This window comes from Lissotriton vulgaris, chromosome 2_1, assembly GCF_964263255.1.
Source record: "Lissotriton vulgaris chromosome 2_1, aLisVul1.2, whole genome shotgun sequence".
Taxonomy (NCBI): domain Eukaryota; kingdom Metazoa; phylum Chordata; class Amphibia; order Caudata; family Salamandridae; genus Lissotriton; species Lissotriton vulgaris.
This window is the reverse complement of record NC_141687.1, coordinates 1,238,622,700-1,238,642,117: the sequence shown is the minus strand read 5'-3', so window position 1 is coordinate 1,238,642,117 and position 19,418 is coordinate 1,238,622,700. Positions and strand designations below refer to the sequence as shown.

Genomic DNA, 19,418 nt, shown 5'->3' with positions numbered 1-19,418 from the left:
TCACTGACACCTACTACATGGGTCGCATTCACTCAGACCACAATCCACACGTCCTAGAGTTAGCATGGGAACGCCCACACCCGCCCATACCCACATGGAGACTTCAGCCTAACTTACTACTTGATGCACCCTTTCGCAACTCGCTACACACATGTCTTGCTCAATATTTTGAAGAAAACAACAGCACCGCATCCACCCCCCAAATTGAATGGGATGCATTTAAGGTTGTAGTCAGAGGTCACTGTCTGGGTACAAAAGCAGGCATGCAGAAGCAGCTGGATGCAGAACTGACACACATTGAGGCTGACTTACTCGATAGGGAGCGCGAAGCGGTGGAGGGTGACGGAGAACCACTGCAAGAGGCACGCACAGAACATGCACGACTACTAGAGAGGTTACGTCATCTTAACTATGCGGCCCACTCGGCGCGTGCTCACCACCTTGGAGATAAACCCGGAAAATTGCTGGCGTGGCTGATTCAACAAGATGCACGGACAATGCCTGTGACGGCCATACGCACTAGCCAGGGGGACGTAGTATACACGCAACACAACAGGGGCTTTTGTGCATCATTACACAAACTATATTGCTCTAGGCTGCGAATCCCTCTCGACATAACTGCATACCTCTGTGACATAGTACTGCAGAGTTTTTATGACACACAATGTGACAAACTAGAAGCCCCACTTACACCGGACGAGTTGCGTACTGTCATCTTTTCCCTTTCCAATGGGAAGTTTCCAGGCCCGGATGGACTACCAACCGAATTTTTTAAAGCCTATTCAGATCTACTGATCCCTGAGCTCTTAAGAGTATATGCAGCGGCCATTTTAGACTCCTCCCTCCCCCTACGATGAATGAAGCCAACCTCATTTCCCTCCTTAAGCCTAACAGAGACTGCACACAACTAGGCTCATATCGTCCACTGGCCCTTCTCAAAACTGATTACAAGATACTTGCTTCTACACTGGCACAACGACTGGCCCCCTTGGTCCCCACCCTTGTACACAACTACCAAAATGGTTTTGTACCCACCCGGAGCACATCACACAATATCCGACTCTTGTTTAGAGTCAGAGCTATGCCACGCAGCAGTGGCCTCGATCTGGGTGCTTGGTGCTTGATCTAGAAAAAGCATTTAAATCAGTGGAGTAGCCTTACCTTGTAGAAGTGTTGAGGAAATATGACCTTGGCGACGATTATATACAAATGGTTGGCTTGTTATACCAGAAACCTAGGGTGCGAGTACGCACCGGTAAATTGCTATATACCATCCGTGTCAGGAGGGGTACCAGGCAGGGATGCCCGCTGTCTCCGCTACTTTTCTCGCTCGTGATGGAACCCTTGGCAGCACTGCTGAGAGCACAAGGTGTAGAATGGGGGATTCCTTTAGCAGATGGCCTACATTCGGTATCTTTATACGCCGACGACTTACTATTGTACGTCAGGGATCTGACTCACTTGCCATTGACCCTGTCTGACACCTTCCACGCATTTGAAACCATGTCGGGACTGAGGGTCAACTGGACCAAATCTGGAGTGTACTCCTTCGGCGCAGATACACAGGAGTGTGAGATCCATTTTTTTTATTTTTTTTTATTTTTTTATGTTATAAAACATTTTATTGCGCGCTCTGCTACTACAAAGTATCCTGGCGCGAGATGTGAGCACTAAGCTGACCCAATCCAAGAAAAGAAAGAAACAGGGAACTAAATACTGAGATTAAAAAGATGGGTTTTTAGACCTTTCTTAAATCCTGCTAATGTAGTTGAAGATCTAAGAAAAAACGGCAAGGCATTCCAGGCCCGTGCTGTTTGGACAGAAATTGACTGACCACCCAGTCTCGCATATCTGACTTTAGGCATAGACATCAGACGGAGATTGGCCGATCGAAGAGCACGATGAGGAGTGTACAAGGTAAACCTTTTGTGCAAGTATTGTGGGCCTTGCTGATGCACGGCCCGAAAGGCCAGAACCAATGATTTGAACATAATGCGATGTGCCACTGGGAGCCAGTGGAGCTCTCAAAGATGGGCACGTGCACTAGTTCTTCGTGGAAGATGGAACAGGAGTCGCACGGCCGCGTTCTGAATGATCTGCAGCCGCTTTATAAGGTATTTAGGGAGACCACTGTAGAGAGCATTGGCATAATCGAGCCTTGACAGAATCAAAGCACGCAGAACAGTCTCCTTCGCCTCCCTGTGGAGAAGGGGAAGGAATCTCTTGAGTGACTTGAGGGTCGCGAAACAGGTCGCAGTAAGTTTTTTTAGATGAGCTTCAAACTTAAGATCCTGTCCAAACCAGACCCCCAGATTTTTGGCCGGGCCTCCGTGATAGCTAGGGCATGCAGAATCGGTCGGCCAAATAAGCTCCCTAAAATTGGCCGGAAAATTGCCATAAAATAGTAGCTCTGACTTGTCCTCGTTGCATTTGAGCTGGGCTGAGACACGCCATCGGAAAACATGGGTCAAACAAGAACAGACAGCCTGAGCGTCTAAGCAGTACTTAGGCCAGGTGAACAACAGCTGCGTGTCATCAGCGTATGACATTATTTTGGCTCCCCACTGCTCAGCCAGATAGATCAACGGGGTCATATAAACGTTGAACAGCAGTGGGCTTAGCGTCGAGCCCTGTGGTACCCCGGTGGTGAGCTTCTTAGGTGATGAGGCAAATGGGGGTAGCCAAACTTGCTGCGTCCGTTCAGACAGAAACGAAGACAGCCAGGCCAGAACCGCACCCGACAACCCCACCTCTGCCAGCCTAGACAACAGCTGGGCATGGGGTACCGTGTCGAAGGCGGCAGATAAGTCCAGCAAAACCAGGACCGCTCTGCCGCCTCCGTCGAGACACTCCCTAATGGCCTCTGAAACTTCCACCAGAGCCGTTTTAGTGCTAAAAGCAGCCCTGAACCCCGATTGAGCCGGGTGCAGGGCCTGAGAAGACTCAATGAAACTATTCGGTTGCCTAAAAACGACTTTTTCAGTCACTTTCGCTAGTGCCGGGAGCAATGATATCGGACGATAGCTGGAGGTAGCCTGGGGGTCCAGGCTGGGCTTCTTCAACAACGGAAGAAGCTTCGCCTGTTTCCAACAGAGAGGAACGGAGGCAGAAGCCAGAGACATATTAACAACCTGGGTAACCTCCTGATACACCAGGCTAGCCACTCCCCCCAAAACCCTAGCAGGGCACGGGTCAGAGGGTGAACCAGACTTTAGCGACTCCAAAATGGCCAGCACATCAGCTTGCTGAGCTGGCTCAAAGGTGGAAAATTGGCTAACATGTTGCTTCGCATCCGTATCAATGATAGGTGGTGAAAGCAGAAGGGGAACACCGGAGTTTAAGAGCTCCTCCTGAATTTTTTTGATCTTATTATCAAAGAAACATGACAGTTCCTCACACCACAGATCAGAAGCCGGGAGAGCAGGGGAGGCAGCACATGGAGAAAGGAAGCTCTGAACAATGGCAAAGACTTCCCTGCCATTGTTATCAGCCTTCTCAATGAGAGACTTGCTTGGTACCCCACCACATTCCACTATCTTGGAATATACATCTATAGAACACTACCAGATGTGCTAGAAGGTAATCTAGTATGAGCCATATCCTCACTGCAAGCGCAGATGTCCTTCTGCAAAACCCTCTCATTGAATGTCCCTGCTCGAGTCACATTGACAAAGATGATCGTCCTACCTAGACTGTTATACTATTATACCAACATCCCGGTGTATGTCCCGGCACGTATATTTCGAGAATTAGAAACCTCCGTTAGAGGATTAATATGGAACGCTGGGAGACCACATGTGGCACTGAAGAAACTCTACGCGCCCCCGGACGCTGGAGGCCTGGCAGTCCCTAATCAGGATCTGCACTACCTAGCAGCACAGCCGCAATGGGTAGCCGGATGGCTAAGTGGGAAGGATTTGGGAGATACAGCCACAGACGACACGATCTGGACCCACACACAAATTCACACACTGTTTCATCCCCTGACCAAAATTTCCTGCCCGAAGCAATTACACCTGGCGGTAGCTCGCAAATGCTATGTGAGAAGCCGAAAGCTCACCTGTGCATTGACACCATATGCCCCGGTACTCCCACTGCTGGGTACACCCAGGGACAGAGGAGTGGTAACAGAAGCAGCGCTAGAGCGCTGGACACAAGCCGGGGTAGAAACAGTGGGAGACCTCTACACAGAGGGTGCCCTGGCCCCTTTTGAGGCACTAGCAGCAGATACTGGCCTTCCGGCCGGGCAGTTTCTCCTACACGCAGCGCTATTGCACAAGCTCTCGCGGAGCTAGGGCGACCTCTCTGAGGAACTACCGACACACTTGCTGGTGCAATATCTACATGTCATGGGACATGGTTCACACGTGGTACATTGGCTGGTGCAGGCCCTTCTGAGCCACACGCAATGCTCCTCCCAAGCCCTGCGGGAAAAATGGGCCGAAGACCGGGGAAGGGCATGGACGGATAGGGAATGGGCAGCAGTCCTGGCCGGCGCCACCAACATCCCACGCAACTCCCGCTTTAAACTTATCCAATCCTATATAATACACCGTGCATACCTGTCACCTGATAAGATTTATAAATATTTTGAGATCACAACATCTGCTGTGGTCATGCCCCACACTACAGACGTACTGGCATACTGTGACGGAGGTCCTGACGGAGGGTGTTGGCGAAGAGCTGTGACACACCTGGGAGGCATGCATACTGTACAATAGAACGAAACTAAACAAAGTCCCTTCTAGATTCTGGGACCTCGGGCTTATCACGGCAAAGAGACTAATCACTAAACATTGGAAATGCAGCGAGCCCCCACAGACAATACACTGGCGCAATTCCCTTGATAGTTGGGCAAGGGCGGAAAGCGTGACCCTACATAGTGAGGAAACCGCCGGACTACGAAAGTGCCCCATCGTGCAAATCTGGGATGACACCCTGAAGTCCTTCCATCGGGTGTGTCTTAGTAAAGGAGTGGATCAAACATAATCATTTCTAGCCTCACCAGGCAAATAGGAGCGATAGGGGAACTGTATGTTTGCCTGATTGCTCTGTACTTGATACCTGCATACCTCTTAGCCACAACACGCAGCTGCGCGACAAATCCAAACACTGAGTACACAGGGCCACAGGCCTGAGGCATTTATGGCACGGACACTTACCTATTCCCCCTCAGGGGGGTTCCTGCTTGTGGGGGGCTTTCTGACCTTCCGGCTTCCACACTGACCATCCCCTGGAAACCAAGACACACGTTTGCACCACCAAACAAATATACTCCACGCGCGCCTATTTTGTTTTCCCTTTTCCTTTCTTTCAATATTATACTTCAGTGTTTCAACACTTCTGTTAAGGTTCCTTTTAGTTGTCAAGATGCTTTGAATATCAACCTATCCGAATTCTGCCCTTCACGTATTAATATCCATCAACGGCACAACCTGCAACATTAGATTCTATATCCGTTTTCCAACATGGACAGAAGGGGACACACAGCGGGGAAACTATACCCCATTGTTCTACATCCACAAGACCCAAGGAGTGCACATATTATAGCCATACAACAACTCACACTCTAAAGCTATTTCTAACACACACCTTCTCCATCTGTGCAGAATAAGCCATGGACCTTATTGCATTTCCCTAGCTCCCAAAGCACTTCCCTTATTCACAAAGAAACTAGAGTTTTTGGGATATGTGATTCATCTTGGCTACGGCAGAGCCCTTGAGAGTGTTCTTGCTTTATGTGATATGATACCTGCAAGATGTCCTGCGGCAATTCATTGTTTTTTACCGAATCATTCTGTGTGATTGCAAGATGTTACATTGCATTTCCCTGCTTAACATAATGTTATATACTAAAAATGAACAACAAAAAATTAATAAAAGATATAAAAAAAAGAAAAATCGTTGGGATACCATACGTAGGTGGAATTTACATATTTCCTTTACAGGCGTTATGCAAAATTCAAAAAACTACAAAAATTACACAACATTATGCAAAATACCGGTGTAGCATTCTGCACCATTTTTATAGAGCCACATGGTTCATTGCATTGATTTTGGATACAAAGACACGTTTTGCGGTAAAAAATTGTGTTAAATCATGCATAATACAAATTACAGCCGCTCACACTCTGCTTATTCTCATTGATCCTTTGCTGTGCGATAGTATTTTTTACTCATTTTTAATGATGTGTTGTGGCATAGTTTTGAGCATGGCAAGTGCAATGGAAAATGTTGAAAATGTTGCAAGGTTACGTTAGCATAAACAAAAGTCCACCCACATATAAAGACATCTGGCTGCATTATTTGGCCCTCCAAGCAGCATATTCTTATTAGCTCTGACAAATATAAAAGCTCCGTAGAGTGGTTTTGTAGCAATCATTATGTTGAAGAAATCCACATTTCACAGGGAAGCGTGAAATATTTTTCCATATTTTGCTGTACTCTGTGAAATACAGGCTGGGGCGTAGGAAGGGGAGTGCGGTGGGTTCTGGTGCCCCGGGTGTCATCACTGAGGTGGGCGACAAAATGGCAAACATTTGTTTTTTAAACACATATTTTTGCCAAGCCAGGGGTGACAAGAAATTTTCCGCACTGGGTACCACCTGACCTTGCTACGCCACTGAATACGGGCATATACCCCATAGTACATTGTGCAATAAAATTACCCAAACTTCGAACCTTCGAACAAACAAGCTACTGATTGAAGAGAGCATTCTCAAAACTACTAACAAAAGCAGGACTGACAGTGGGATGCAAACTTAATTTTGTGCCGTTCCAGCAAGCCGTCGTCACCCGAAATGGAGAAAAATGTGAGATCCCGGCCACTGAGCTGGTGGTGGGAGACTTGGTGGAGATCAAAGGAGGAGATCGAATCCCTGCCGACCTTAGACTGCTCTTCGCTCAGGGATGCAAGGTGAGGACACCATGCTCAACTTGCAAATGCTTTTCTAAACTTTAGACTTGAGTAAAATGTATATTCTTGCAACAACATTTTCACTGTTCGCATTCTTAACAAAGTCTTGCATTTTCTTGCAAAAACACCCATCATGGCAGTGGGAATGTGCATACCAGCAGGCATAGGGGGTGAGTCTGAACTATACAACATTTATAACCACACAAAGCATTTTTGAATGGCTGTCGTGTTAGTGGGAGTAGACATATAGAGGATCACACAACTTATTTACCATATGTAGAAATTCATCTAAGTGTGTTATTGTACTGGGGATACTATATAAGGAAATGTGTCAGCCTCAACCAAACACAAAAGTTAAACAAAAAAGTCTGCAATTATCTCTCATATTCTTCTAACAAGCACATTTATTCCTTCAATTACACTGCAGCACAGCTCAGGGTAGAAGATTATACTTATTCATTTTTTTACAGTTCTCATATAGTGCAAACTTGACCCAAGGGCAATAGAGCGCTTTACATGAGCACCAGATTGCATTCCACAAGGACGGAGTCTAGGCACCGGAAAATTAAGTGATTTATCCAGAGTCACAGGAGGCTGAGCCAACGCCAGGATTCAAGCTTGGTTCCCTAGTGTTAGATTTGGGGGTTTCTAGTTGGCAATGGTATTCACCTTTGTCCAAATAGGGACCCTTACTTCTAAGTCAGGATAAGTGGATTACACTCCTAGATAACCCCTGCTCACCCCCTTGGTAGCGTGGAATGAGCAGACAGGCTTATCTCAGAGGCAGTGTGTTATGCATTTGTGAATATACACAGTAATACAGTGAAAACACTACAGACAGACACAACAAAGGTCTTATAAAAATAAGTATTCTTTATATAGACTTAACACAAGACCACAAACGACAAAAATCCACAATACTATACTAAAAGTTGACTTAAAAGATGATTAACTTTGCTTAGTTCATGTTGCTGTTAAATGCGCCAAAGTTCTCAACAAAGTACCTGGATGGGTAACGCAAAGTAAACAAAAGGCTCGCAAAAGTGGAGATGCTTTGGTTCCGTGACTGCATACAAAAAATTATTATTTTTTCTGCCTTTAGCCCTATGGTGCCTATGGAGATGCAATGCTCTTTGTTGTAAGATGAATATACTGATCCTATTTTATTCTAATTAATTTTGGTCATGTTGGCTCAGGAGCTGGTCATTACCAGCAACACGAGCTGAGGCCGTTTGCATTAAGTATTTTCCTTGCCTTTGCTAGGGTTCTTAGGCCTAGGTGTCTTAGGGCCAGATGTAGGAAGCCTAATAGGGACCGCAAACGCCGAAATTTGCAGAATTTAGCCTTTGCAATTGCAATTTGGCTCTGAGCAATGTAGGTAAGATTGAACCTACCCGCAAAATAACAAATCGCAAACATTGTGATTCATTATTTTGCGATGGCAAATTTGCGATTCCTTAAATGCAATGTGAGTAGCACAAAAAGAAAGTACACTTTAGCCTTAAGGAATCGCTAATTACCACCAACTTCAAGTTGGTGGTAATTAGTGATTTCCTTTAAAAAAACACTTTTTTGCTTTTTTAAAAGTGCCATGTGGCACACATTCATGCCCTTAGGGCATGTATGTGCGCCACATGTGCACACATGCACATTTCAGGGCTGCAACAGGGTGTCCTTTTGGAACCCTTGCAACCTTGAAATTGCGCCCGGAATTTGCGAGTGCCTCTTCTTTACTCGCAAATCGCGGGCGCAAATCCTATTCATTCCTATTGGCCTCTTGGTCCATAGGAATGATTGGGATGGTAGTCCTTGATTGCGACTCTCAATTTGCGACTCGCAATTAAGGAATATTAAGGAATTGCAAATATTTTTGCAATTCCTACCTAGATTCAATTTAGCGAGTCCTTCATAGCGATTTGGTAAAATTCGCAATTAATGACGACTATTTATTTTACTATTATTTATTATTATGACTAGCTAAATGGAATTTACCTACATCTAGCCCTTAGTCTTTAGTCAACACCAGCAGTGAGTCCTGGGCTCCTGTGGCTTCCCGAGCAGTGAGAACCACCAGCGAAAGCAGATGGGGAGCTCAGAGGTCATCAACAAACGAGGGCATTGATTACTAAGACCTGTGAGAGCTATCACAGTAGTCTGAGACTCCCTCTTGTGATCAGATACGAGCCTTTAAATGTAAGCGGCATTACCTAGGAATGGGGTACGAGCCATAGCTGAAAGGAGAGGATCGCTCAGTACAGGACCAAACCTGTAGCTCCCTCACGCTCGCCAGAAGTACGCTTTATGCAGCAGTGGGGACATTCTCCATCCTCACCATCCTTTCAGGTAGTAATGACAATGACAGTGGGAAAGGCAGAGAAAAGGTTTTACTAAGTGAATTCCCTTCTGAAAGAACTAGCAGGCTTCTGAAGACTGAAGTTCTGTGCACACCATGTGTGTCTCTCCTCCACATCAGCATCTTGGGCAAACTAGTTCACCCCATGAGTTCTGTTTTCTTTGATATGACACAGTGTGAAAACTTAGAAAGAGGTGAAATAGTAGCATTAAACACATTGTGTTTACAATGCCTCTCTTCCCTACCTCCCTAATGTTCTCAATTTTCCAGCAAATTTCACCCTCTGCCTTTGCATGTTGTGTGTGTGATGTGTCTGTGTGCATTTGTTTTTGAGTGCGTTTGGTATGGTGTGGTGTGTATGCAAGCCTATACAGGGGAACATTTTTCACTATACAAAAGCCAAGGCAACTGAGTATCTCATGACTCTTTCTTATCCCGGGAGAAATCATGCTAATTTTTCACTTTCTTTGGGCTGACAGGTTGATAATTCCTCCCTCACGGGCGAGTCGGAAGCACAGGCTCGGTCCAATGAATTCACCCATGACAATCCTCTGGAAACCAAGAACATTGCATTCTATTCCACAACTTGTCTAGAAGGTATGTAGAAAGCAATCCAGAGGGGCTAAGCGCAAATGTAGATGAGCTGCTCAACAACATTGCAATCAGAATGGGAGAAATGGGCAATAATGGGGGCAGAATCAGGACTGAGTAAGGCCTTGGATCCCTGTTACTTCCAGAAGCTAAAAGTCCAGAGCTACCTCCAACTGGTCACACGGGTTCCTTGAGTTAACTCTTAGAATACTCAAAGCTCAGTAATCACAAAATTAAGAGACATTTCCAAGCTCACAACATATAACACATGCTAAACAAGAGTGGTGGTATAGTCTCCCATACTGCCTTCTAGTGGGCGTCTAAAAAGACCAGAGGCGTGCAGGGTGCTCAGGATAATCAAATTGGAATTAAGATCAATTGCATGATCATGTTTCCGGTGTAGACATCATGAAACGTTGGCATGGCCTGGGGTGCATTCACGTGTGGAACACCTCCGGGCATCCATATTTATCTGAACTGTAAACTTTCTGTTTCGGCAAACTTTAGCATGGATGGTAGGTTTGCAGGAGGTGGTGAGCACAGGAAGAAGAACACTTTCAACAAAAATCTAATCATGTGGTACAGACACATTGATATCATTGAGTCTTTGTATGCCTTAATTATAATAAAGCGGTTCAAAGGGGGTGATGATGGACTGATTAATTATAATAAAGGCGCTGGAATAAGAGAAACGTTGACAATACTATGTCAAGGTAGGTGTTTTTGCACAGCCTTACAGGCTGTTCGAAAGGGGTTCACTAACCAGATGAGGTCAGGGTGAAACTTGCTCACAGCATCAGTGTGTACATTCATAGTGGCCAATATTAAGTACACTACAAAGGCAGAGATGATATTAGTGACAATCCTGTAGCACAGTATCCATATGCAGCCCAAAGGAGAAAGTATGAATGGCTCACACATAGGAGAGTTTAAAATGAAGACATAACTGCACAGCAATATTCATGGGTGCACACTTATGTAGGTTAGAGTTAAGGACCTACGCCTTCTCAGGAAAATATGCACATGCCTGAGTTTTAGTATCACAGTGTGCAAATTCCTAATTTCCATTATCTTTTCAACCATGCTTTCATGAGTTGATTAAATGACCTCACTTACTCACAGGTGCCAGATCCTGGCAATCCTCCTCATTTGCACTGACGATTTGAGATTCACGTGCAAGCAGAGACAAATGAAGGGATTAACTCTCAAAAGTAAAGAATGCCAGGGATCTCACTCTTACAAAAGCCTTTGGCTAGAGCCCATGCTCACAAGGACCATGGAATAGGGCAATGCCAAACTGAGCTCTTCATTGATGGTCACATTGTAGCGTAGCACACACTCGCACACATATACACACACACCTCCCCCTACCTACCACCACTCCCCACCACATTCAGGTTTATTGAAAGTCATGGTTGCAGAACATATTAATAGCACTACTGCCATCATGTAATGCTTCCGGGAGGTTCTCCACTTTGTGCCATTGCTTTAGAAAGATGATAATCGCTGTCTGCATCTCACTGTGCCCGCTGTGTCAGGAGAGATCAAAGCACTAATTTACTCTTTCTTTTCAGGCACTGCCAGGGGGTTTGTAATCAACACTGGTGACCGCACAGTCATTGGGAGAATAGCAACCTTGGTATCTGGAGTCGGGAATGAGAAAACACCTATTGCCACTGAAATTGAACACTTTGTTCACATTGTCGCCGGCTTTGCCTGTTCCGTTGGAGTGCTCTTCTTCATCATTGCTGTCAGCATGGGATACGGAGTTCTGAGCTCCATCATCTTCCTCATTGGTATCATTGTTGCCAATGTGCCAGAAGGACTGCTGGCCACTGTCACTGTAAGTTGGTGTGCCATCTACCATTGGCAATCATGCCCACTGTAACTAATGCCTTTCAACGGACTATCTCTACCTGGCAAAACCACATTTAGTTTGAAACCCATCTCATCTGGTGGTTTTAGGGGAACATACAAAACGATCTGTTATGGCACATTGATATCAGGTTGCTAATTCTCAACTGATATTTAGGGGGCTATTACGATGGCACCGTACTGGTGAACAGGACCGATCGCCAGAGGTGCGGTGGTATCGCTGTGGCCATTAGGATGCGACCGCCACAGTGGCAGTCGCATCCCGTATATCTAACATTGTGGCAGGCGGTGCTCTATGCAGCACCCGCCACAATGCCAAATATGCCTGCTGTGTATTGACATGCGCAACGTGACAGGCACCGTGCAGTGTCTGTCACCTTGTGCATGCTAATGGTACCCCCCAAGTGCACCCCCACCCGCAACGGGCCCCCAAAGGCAGACACAGCATGACTTTCCATGGCGGCATCGCTGCCATGGAAAGGCAAAACTCAGCTGACACCCTAATATGGCGGGCAGTGCCTAGCATTGCCCAGGACCTCACAGCAGGCAGCCATAACGATTGCCTGCCTGCGGTAAAGCAGCTGACAGTCTTTCCATCCGCCACTGGGCCCCCCGTAATCATAATAGGGAGGGGGTAATTGGCGTGCGGCTGGGGAAAAATGTCGGGCGGATCGCCACCACCGGTCAGGAGGTGGCGATCCTCCCGACATCATAATGGACCCCTTAGTCTTTGGGTATGGTTTGGCTAGCACAGAGTATAATAACATTACTATTTCACAAAGAAGGATGTGCAGCTCTAATTGAACAAATGCCTTAACAGTATTAGGATATGAACAGACCTTTTAGAGCTTGCTAGATATGAAAATCTGAATTATTTCAGTAGAGCTGTTTTGGTATCCATTCTCCGACCAGATAACTCTTTACTACCACCTCTTTACTGATTGGCTCATCAGAGGCATATTAGACAAAGAAAAGGAATCTGAATCAAATTTACGGAGTAAAATGAATTGCTAGATTGAAATACTCAGGTCATTCCATCAACGAACCCACGGATTCATTATGTACTCTTTGCTAAATTCGTCCTAGGAAACAGATCCTCAAATAATTCGTTATAGGTCCTTCTACACTAACTGCCTAATTGGAGTTGGTTGAAAAATCTATGGGGGAGGAAATTCCAACAATGGAAACTTCTCTGGATTTTTCTGTTTCTCCACAATAAGATGGTTTGCTAGTAACTTGCCATTTTGATTCAAACCTTAGCTGTTCACACTTTCTCCCCTGTAATCACTGCCACGGTGCAGACCTGCCAATAGCTTTTGTGGGGCCGATGTCACAAAGTCATGCGCAGAACCTCTATGGTTTTCTGAACACTTTTTTTCAAAATAAAAGAAACGTCCTTCTACATTTTGGGGCAGGATTAACATATTGAGCCACATAGTGCCAGAATGGTGTTCCTTATTCCTCGTGAAGGAATCATAAAAGCAGGTTTGGCCTATATTAGATACATGTAGCAGTAGCAGCGCAGGCCTGTGATACGAGTGGGACCTGGGGTAGAAACCAGCGGCTGTTCTCATTTGGTGATGGCACTGTATGGCAGTGCCCTGTACACTGCAATTTGACCTGCTAATCATGCTTGGACCCCTTTCCTAGGTTACCCTCTCCCTGACGGCCAAACGCATGGCAAAGAAGAACTGTCTGGTGAAGAACTTGGAGGCAGTTGAGACACTTGGATCCACCTCTGTCATCTGTTCCGACAAGACAGGAACACTCACCCAGAACAGAATGACGGTGGCCCACCTTTGGTTTGACAGCCAAATTCATTCAGCGGACACCAGTGAAGACCAATCACGTAAGTCCCCCAGAAAACCCCTAGGCCAATGGCGAGAACACCGTTCAAACCTGATGCTCCCAACACATGGCTGACCGGTGACTTTGACCAATCAGGAAAGCTTAAGGCGGGCACTCGGGCAATGGGCCGGCATCGGAGTTGCAGCTGTGGGACGCTTTTTTGGGCAGCGTGGTTGCTGATTTAGGCTGTGTCTGTGCTGGTCAGATACCACCAGGCAGATGGCCTTTAGTACCTTCCTTTTACCAATGAAGCAGATTTGTCATTCTCAGAATCTTCCTGAGTCGCCCATTAATGTACACAGATTGAGAGGGGTGAGGGGCCTGAGCAGAAGTGGCCTCACTTATATTCAGGGGTGGTTCTCCAATATGAACTAACCTCTGCACAAAGAGGCATGGCTACATTTGAAATTAAGAAAACAGGGCTCTTTTAGAGAGCCCCGCCAACCTCTTTTCTTATTTTCATAATATTTAAAACACTGAAGCACTGTTTTGCGAAAAGGCACAATCCGCAAATGTGGGCAAAGTGTCCAGGCCGATTGTTGATCCCAATCCAATCCTGGATAGCTTGACCTGCACACTGTGACCCCACTTATGTTAAGTATTACTGGCCAGTGCACTGGATTCCACAATACACTGGGAGTAAGCATGGGCGGAAAATCCGTTTCGCTCGCGGATTTTGCGGATTTTTGGTAAATTCGCAATCCGCGAGATCCGCGAATCTCCCGCAAAATCCGCAAATCCGCGAGCAGCGGATTTTATGGCTTGCTCGCACTGTTCGCGTGAGTTCGCGGCTTGCCAGTACAACTTCGCACCCCGCGAGTAAGTGCTAAATTGCAGAAATACGATCTTAGCAAAACTGAAACTACTTACGAGGTTCAAAAGTTCAAGCTCATCATTAGTAGCCATTTCCTGTAGTGCTTCCTGAGGGGCCCCTCCAGAGTTCAGTTGCCAGTTGCAACTATTATGTGACCCTGCTCTGAACCTCAGAATAGTTACACATATGCCACAAAGGTCCTGAATTACAGCTAAGGGAGACAAGCAGGAGCCAGGCTGGAAGTTAAAATCCATTAATCAGCCCCTAATTCATTATTGTCAGTTGGGGCAGGGCAGGTGTTGTAACTAATTTTGCAACAATGAAAGCACTTAGCAAGTGCAAAAGATCACTAATCAGGAAGCACTAAGGAAGCAGGTGCCAGCTAAAAAAATATTCTGTGACACATTAATCAGCCCCAAATTAATTCAGGTCACTTGAGGCAGGGAAGGTGTGCTTTGCTTTGCCGAAAATAATGTACACTGGACAACAAGAGGGTGTGGTGATGAAACAGAGGGTGGCATGGGTGGGCCAGAGGGTGGCATGAGTAGTCAGAGAGTGGCAGTGGTGACAGAGAGTGGCAGTGATGAAGAAGAGTGTCCCAAACAGGCTGGACACGTAGAAACAACAAGTTCGCAAAACTTGCGACCCGACAGGTAAGTTCGCAAATTGCGAAATTGTAAAAACCCTCGCGAACTGGCAGAAACACGCGCAAACACACAAAAAAAAAATCCGCAAATTCGCGGGAATTCACGGATTTTGCGGATTGCGAGTTCGCAAATCCGCAAAATTCGCGAACGCGAGATTCGCAAAATTCGCCCATGCTTAACTGGGAGGGAGTTTTTGTTTTCCTGAAGTCACACTGGCTAACCTTGAACTATTAAAGCCAACAATGACACTGATTGCTCTATCGTGGCATTTATTCATACATTCGCATAATTTTAAACACTTCAATGATGAGACCTATTAAAGGTTCTTTTTTCTATTATGTTCTATTTTAGATCACAGCTTTGAACAGACTTCAGGAACATGGAATTCTCTGTGCAAAATTGCTTCTCTTTGCAATCGAGCCGAATTTACCGCAGGCCAGGAAAATGTTCCGATTATGAAGGTATTCAGAGACTTGCCCTTGGAAAGGAAACCTACAAATCCTGTATATTTTACATACATCCCCCCTAGAAAACTCCATGGAGAAGACAACTCCTATTTTCATTTCCCGTTTGCTCTCAATTAATTCAAATTGCATCTCAAGACCCATTTCATGATGTATGTCTCTGAGCACCGTTTGTGTATGGTGTGTGTGTCTCTTTCTCTTAGCTATCAAACTTTAAGTCAGCAGACAATAGCCAAATGTTTGCACAGAGTGCACAACCAGCAAGTATAAGACAATGCCCTGATTACCAGTGTCCCGTAATTATATCCATAACCCCCAAATTAGCTGGTAATATACTTTTTGGGGGAATAATATACAGAAATCAGTATTGCACCCTTTTTGGAGCTGAAGTGTCTCAGTGAAAATCTCCAGACCTACAGTAATTGAATTAATCACTAAACCTGCAATTTCAGAGAGGCTTGTAGCTCAGTTACATTCCATTGAACGTTCGTAGGCAATTTGAAATGTGGGCTTGTGCGCAGCCCACTGTAGGCATGAAGGGGCAGGTTTACTACTTCTGGCGCATCTCTGCTAATCAGGAGGGATGCTCCAGAAGAGTTGCGACGCATCTGCCTACCCGTGCGCCACCACTGATGCACCGCATTTACAATGCGGCGCACCATGGCGTACGGATGGGCCGATGCGTTTCACATCCCCCGGTGGAAAGGCGGCGCGTTGCTGGAGCCGCGTCGCAAGCGCGACGCAGCTCCAGCAAGCGCGACGCAGCTCCAGCAAGGCTCGGGGTGCCCCTATTCCCAACATGCTGCGTCAATCCTTGCGCCTGCTTCAAGCAGGCGCGGGGTTTTGACACAGCATGGCCCTAAAAGTGACTGAGTGTAGATTTCACTTTTTTCCAACTAACATGTCCCCTTATTGCATTGGGAGCGAACAATGGGTGTCATATTTCGAGATACAATTTATCAACATAAAATAACCTCAGGCTTATTGTGTGTGAAATCCCTAAAATGGTTACCATATTGCAATTTCCTTTCTTCCATAAAAGCGTGTAGTTGTCGGAGATGCTTCGGAAACTGCCTTGCTGAAATTTACTGAAGTGATCACTGGGGATGTGATGAGTCTGCGAAATAAAAACAGAAAAGTTGCGGAAGTTCCTTTTAACTCCACCAACAAATTCCAGGTGAGCCTAAACTCCCAGTACAACATATGATTAAATGGAGAATCCTTATAGCATTGTGGCTTGAAAGGCGTGTGTTTTATTTTCCAAAGTCTTTTAGTTTTGGCTGTCATTCGACCAATATTTTAGACTCTGTAGGCTCAAGTACATGTGGTCACTTTGTTTAATTCTCAAATGAGCTAGTCCCTCCTTTCTGTGTTGACAGTTTCAAGTCTTCCAGCTCGCTCAGATTAGGAAAATAACATCCTCATTCTTCTCTTATAAATATACTAGGTATCCACGATTAGAACCATAATCAATGGAGGTAGGTTATCAGCTCTCTCTCAGAGATGCCCCTTTTTCTCTCTCCCATGTGTTCAATGCTAGTGCTGGTCTAGACTCGTACATTCAGTTTCGTCTATTAATGCTATGTTTACTGGCTTTCTTTTATACTTTCACTTGTATATACACCACTCTCTCGTTCTCCCTGCTCATGGAGTCTGAACTCCTAATGTTGACGTGCATTCAGCAATTGAGGTGTGCAATGGTGCTCTATTCCATCTTTACCTCATGCTGCTCTTGACATTCTGCTTTCATGATACTTTGGTAAAAAAGAGACTGCTTATATAAACTACCCAATACTTTATCAGACCTATGTTCATGGAAATACGTAGTTAGAATCATCACTGCACCCAGAGGCGCAACTAGAGGCAAATTTAGGGGGGGCTAAGAAAAAATGTCGGGGGGGGGGGCTGAACCTTTAATCAGTAGGCAGAGTGGAGCTGCAGGGGCTCTTAGAAGGGGTGAAACAACTGCAAGGCCTAATTAACATTCAAATGGTCTTTAAAAGACCTGTCAAACGTTCGGATGCGGCTCTGTGTGTGCCCGGGATCTGTCTCAATGGGTGTTGCACCTCAAGTTTGTCCGCTGACCATCCTTGGTAGGATAGCTGCGGTCATTAGCATTTCTAGCTTATGTCATACAATTAATTTACTGACATTGAATCTAAATATCAGTCATGTACATTGTCATTGGTACTGTGAACATTTGGCAGGGATCTGGGTGTAAAATGGCCAACCACCACTCAATAACCTGCAACAGCCAGTCTTCATAGGAGACAGACAAATGACTTGATGGATGACACCAACTTTCCTGTTTTGTAGCTCAGTCTTCACCATGAGAATCACAGAACCGCAGTTTGATCGGCAGTTAATTAGTTTCTATTACGTTCTGTTTCTTTCATGCCCACTTAGTTCAGTCTTTCAGACGATCTAGCACAAACTGCAAGTCGAGTAATAAAAAAAATGGCTGGGGTACTGGAAGTGCTTTGCCCCAAAAACATCACTGGGCTGGCCTCATATCACAAAAGCGGACTCTCAAATGCCAACTAGATGCTGCTGAGACTCTAGAGGAATAACAAGGAGTGGCAAATACAGAGAATAACAAGCATTTGCAATGCAATAGGTCTCGCATTTACGTGATTTTAAACTATTGGCATTGTAAATGACAATGCCTTTTATTTATGTTTTAAAAATGAAAACAAAAATGAAAGGCATTTTTATTTGCAATGTCAATAGCTCAAACTCGCATAAATGCGACACCTATTGCAGTGCAAATGCTTGTTGTACTATTGTTATTGCTATTATTGTTGTTTTTACATACCGAATAAAGCTTGCCTTGACTTGAGGGAGTGAGTGCATGTGTAGCAGTTAAAGCAATCTGTACGATTGACTCAAAGTCTTTAGGAGGGACATGGGAAATGAAGTAGAGGAACATAGACTAGGGAAAAGAAAAGACATTGGACTGAGGCAGAACGTGCAAACTTTAGGAAAGGAGTGGTTTTCTCCCAAAAAAGCCATTTGCTTGTCTGAAGTGCAGGTGTTGCTGTGTGTTTTGTTCTGCACCTGTGTTTTCATATCTGTCAATTAACTCGTCTCAATAATACACTCATAATGCTTTAGTAAAAAACAAATGATTATTTTATGAATCAGCTGTTTCCTAAAAGGCAAATACCACAATGACATATGTGAAATAAAATATATACAATATTTCATGTGGGATGATTACAAGGGGCCTATGGGTACCAACAGATGTCAGTAAGAAAAGTTCACTCATGTGTGCATTAAATGTGGGAAAATCTATATTACAAGGATAGAAATCTGAGTTCTGTGCCATATTTTAACTCTGAAATATTTTTTGAGAGGGCAGTGTGGCGAATAATGAATTGTTGCATGCAGGGGACACACATGATTAAGGACACCTGACAGCCGTTGAACCTCGTACTGTTTCCTCTGGTTTAATGTTTTACCAGAGAGGGTGAGGCAGACATCCCAGCTGCGGAGCCATGCTAAGAACACCCCTCCCCCAGGCTGTGCCCACTACGTGGATATACCTGGACCACGACATCGGTGTATGTAACATACTGAGACCTTTCATACACTGCGTCACACACCGGCAGCCATTAAAATGCCATTATCGCATCATAACCAACACTTATCGGCACAGCATGTGCTTTTAACACAAAATGCAGCGCTTTAGCGTCTCGCCGTGGGTGCCAAGCGCTACAGAAATGTAATTTCAATGCAGTTCAATACAGTGCCTAGGTCGATGCCATCTTATTTCAGGAAGATTTGGAAATATATATTTCCAGTAAACCTGTTGTAAACATATCTATCTCAGCTATATTATGAGACAAAGAGGTGGTCATGAGACGTCCTCGGGTTCCGGAAGTTGGGCACTGCCTCCTGCCTGGCGATG

At 45.3% G+C, this 19,418-nt stretch overlaps 1 protein-coding gene across 1 annotated transcript in view; it reads left to right on the top strand.

The window, feature by feature from the left end:
- The window catches only part of ATP12A (ATPase H+/K+ transporting non-gastric alpha2 subunit), a 108,865-nt gene that overhangs the window by 53,200 nt on the left and 36,247 nt on the right, over nt 1-19,418 (top strand). The window contains exons 6-11 of the mRNA XM_086956955.1: nt 6,782-6,916; nt 9,749-9,866; nt 11,435-11,703; nt 13,386-13,584; nt 15,396-15,505; nt 16,551-16,685. Coding sequence (XP_086813081.1) covers nt 6,782-6,916; nt 9,749-9,866; nt 11,435-11,703; nt 13,386-13,584; nt 15,396-15,505; nt 16,551-16,685 — 966 coding nt within the window. The remainder of the gene's footprint in view (nt 1-6,781; nt 6,917-9,748; nt 9,867-11,434; nt 11,704-13,385; nt 13,585-15,395; nt 15,506-16,550; nt 16,686-19,418) is intronic.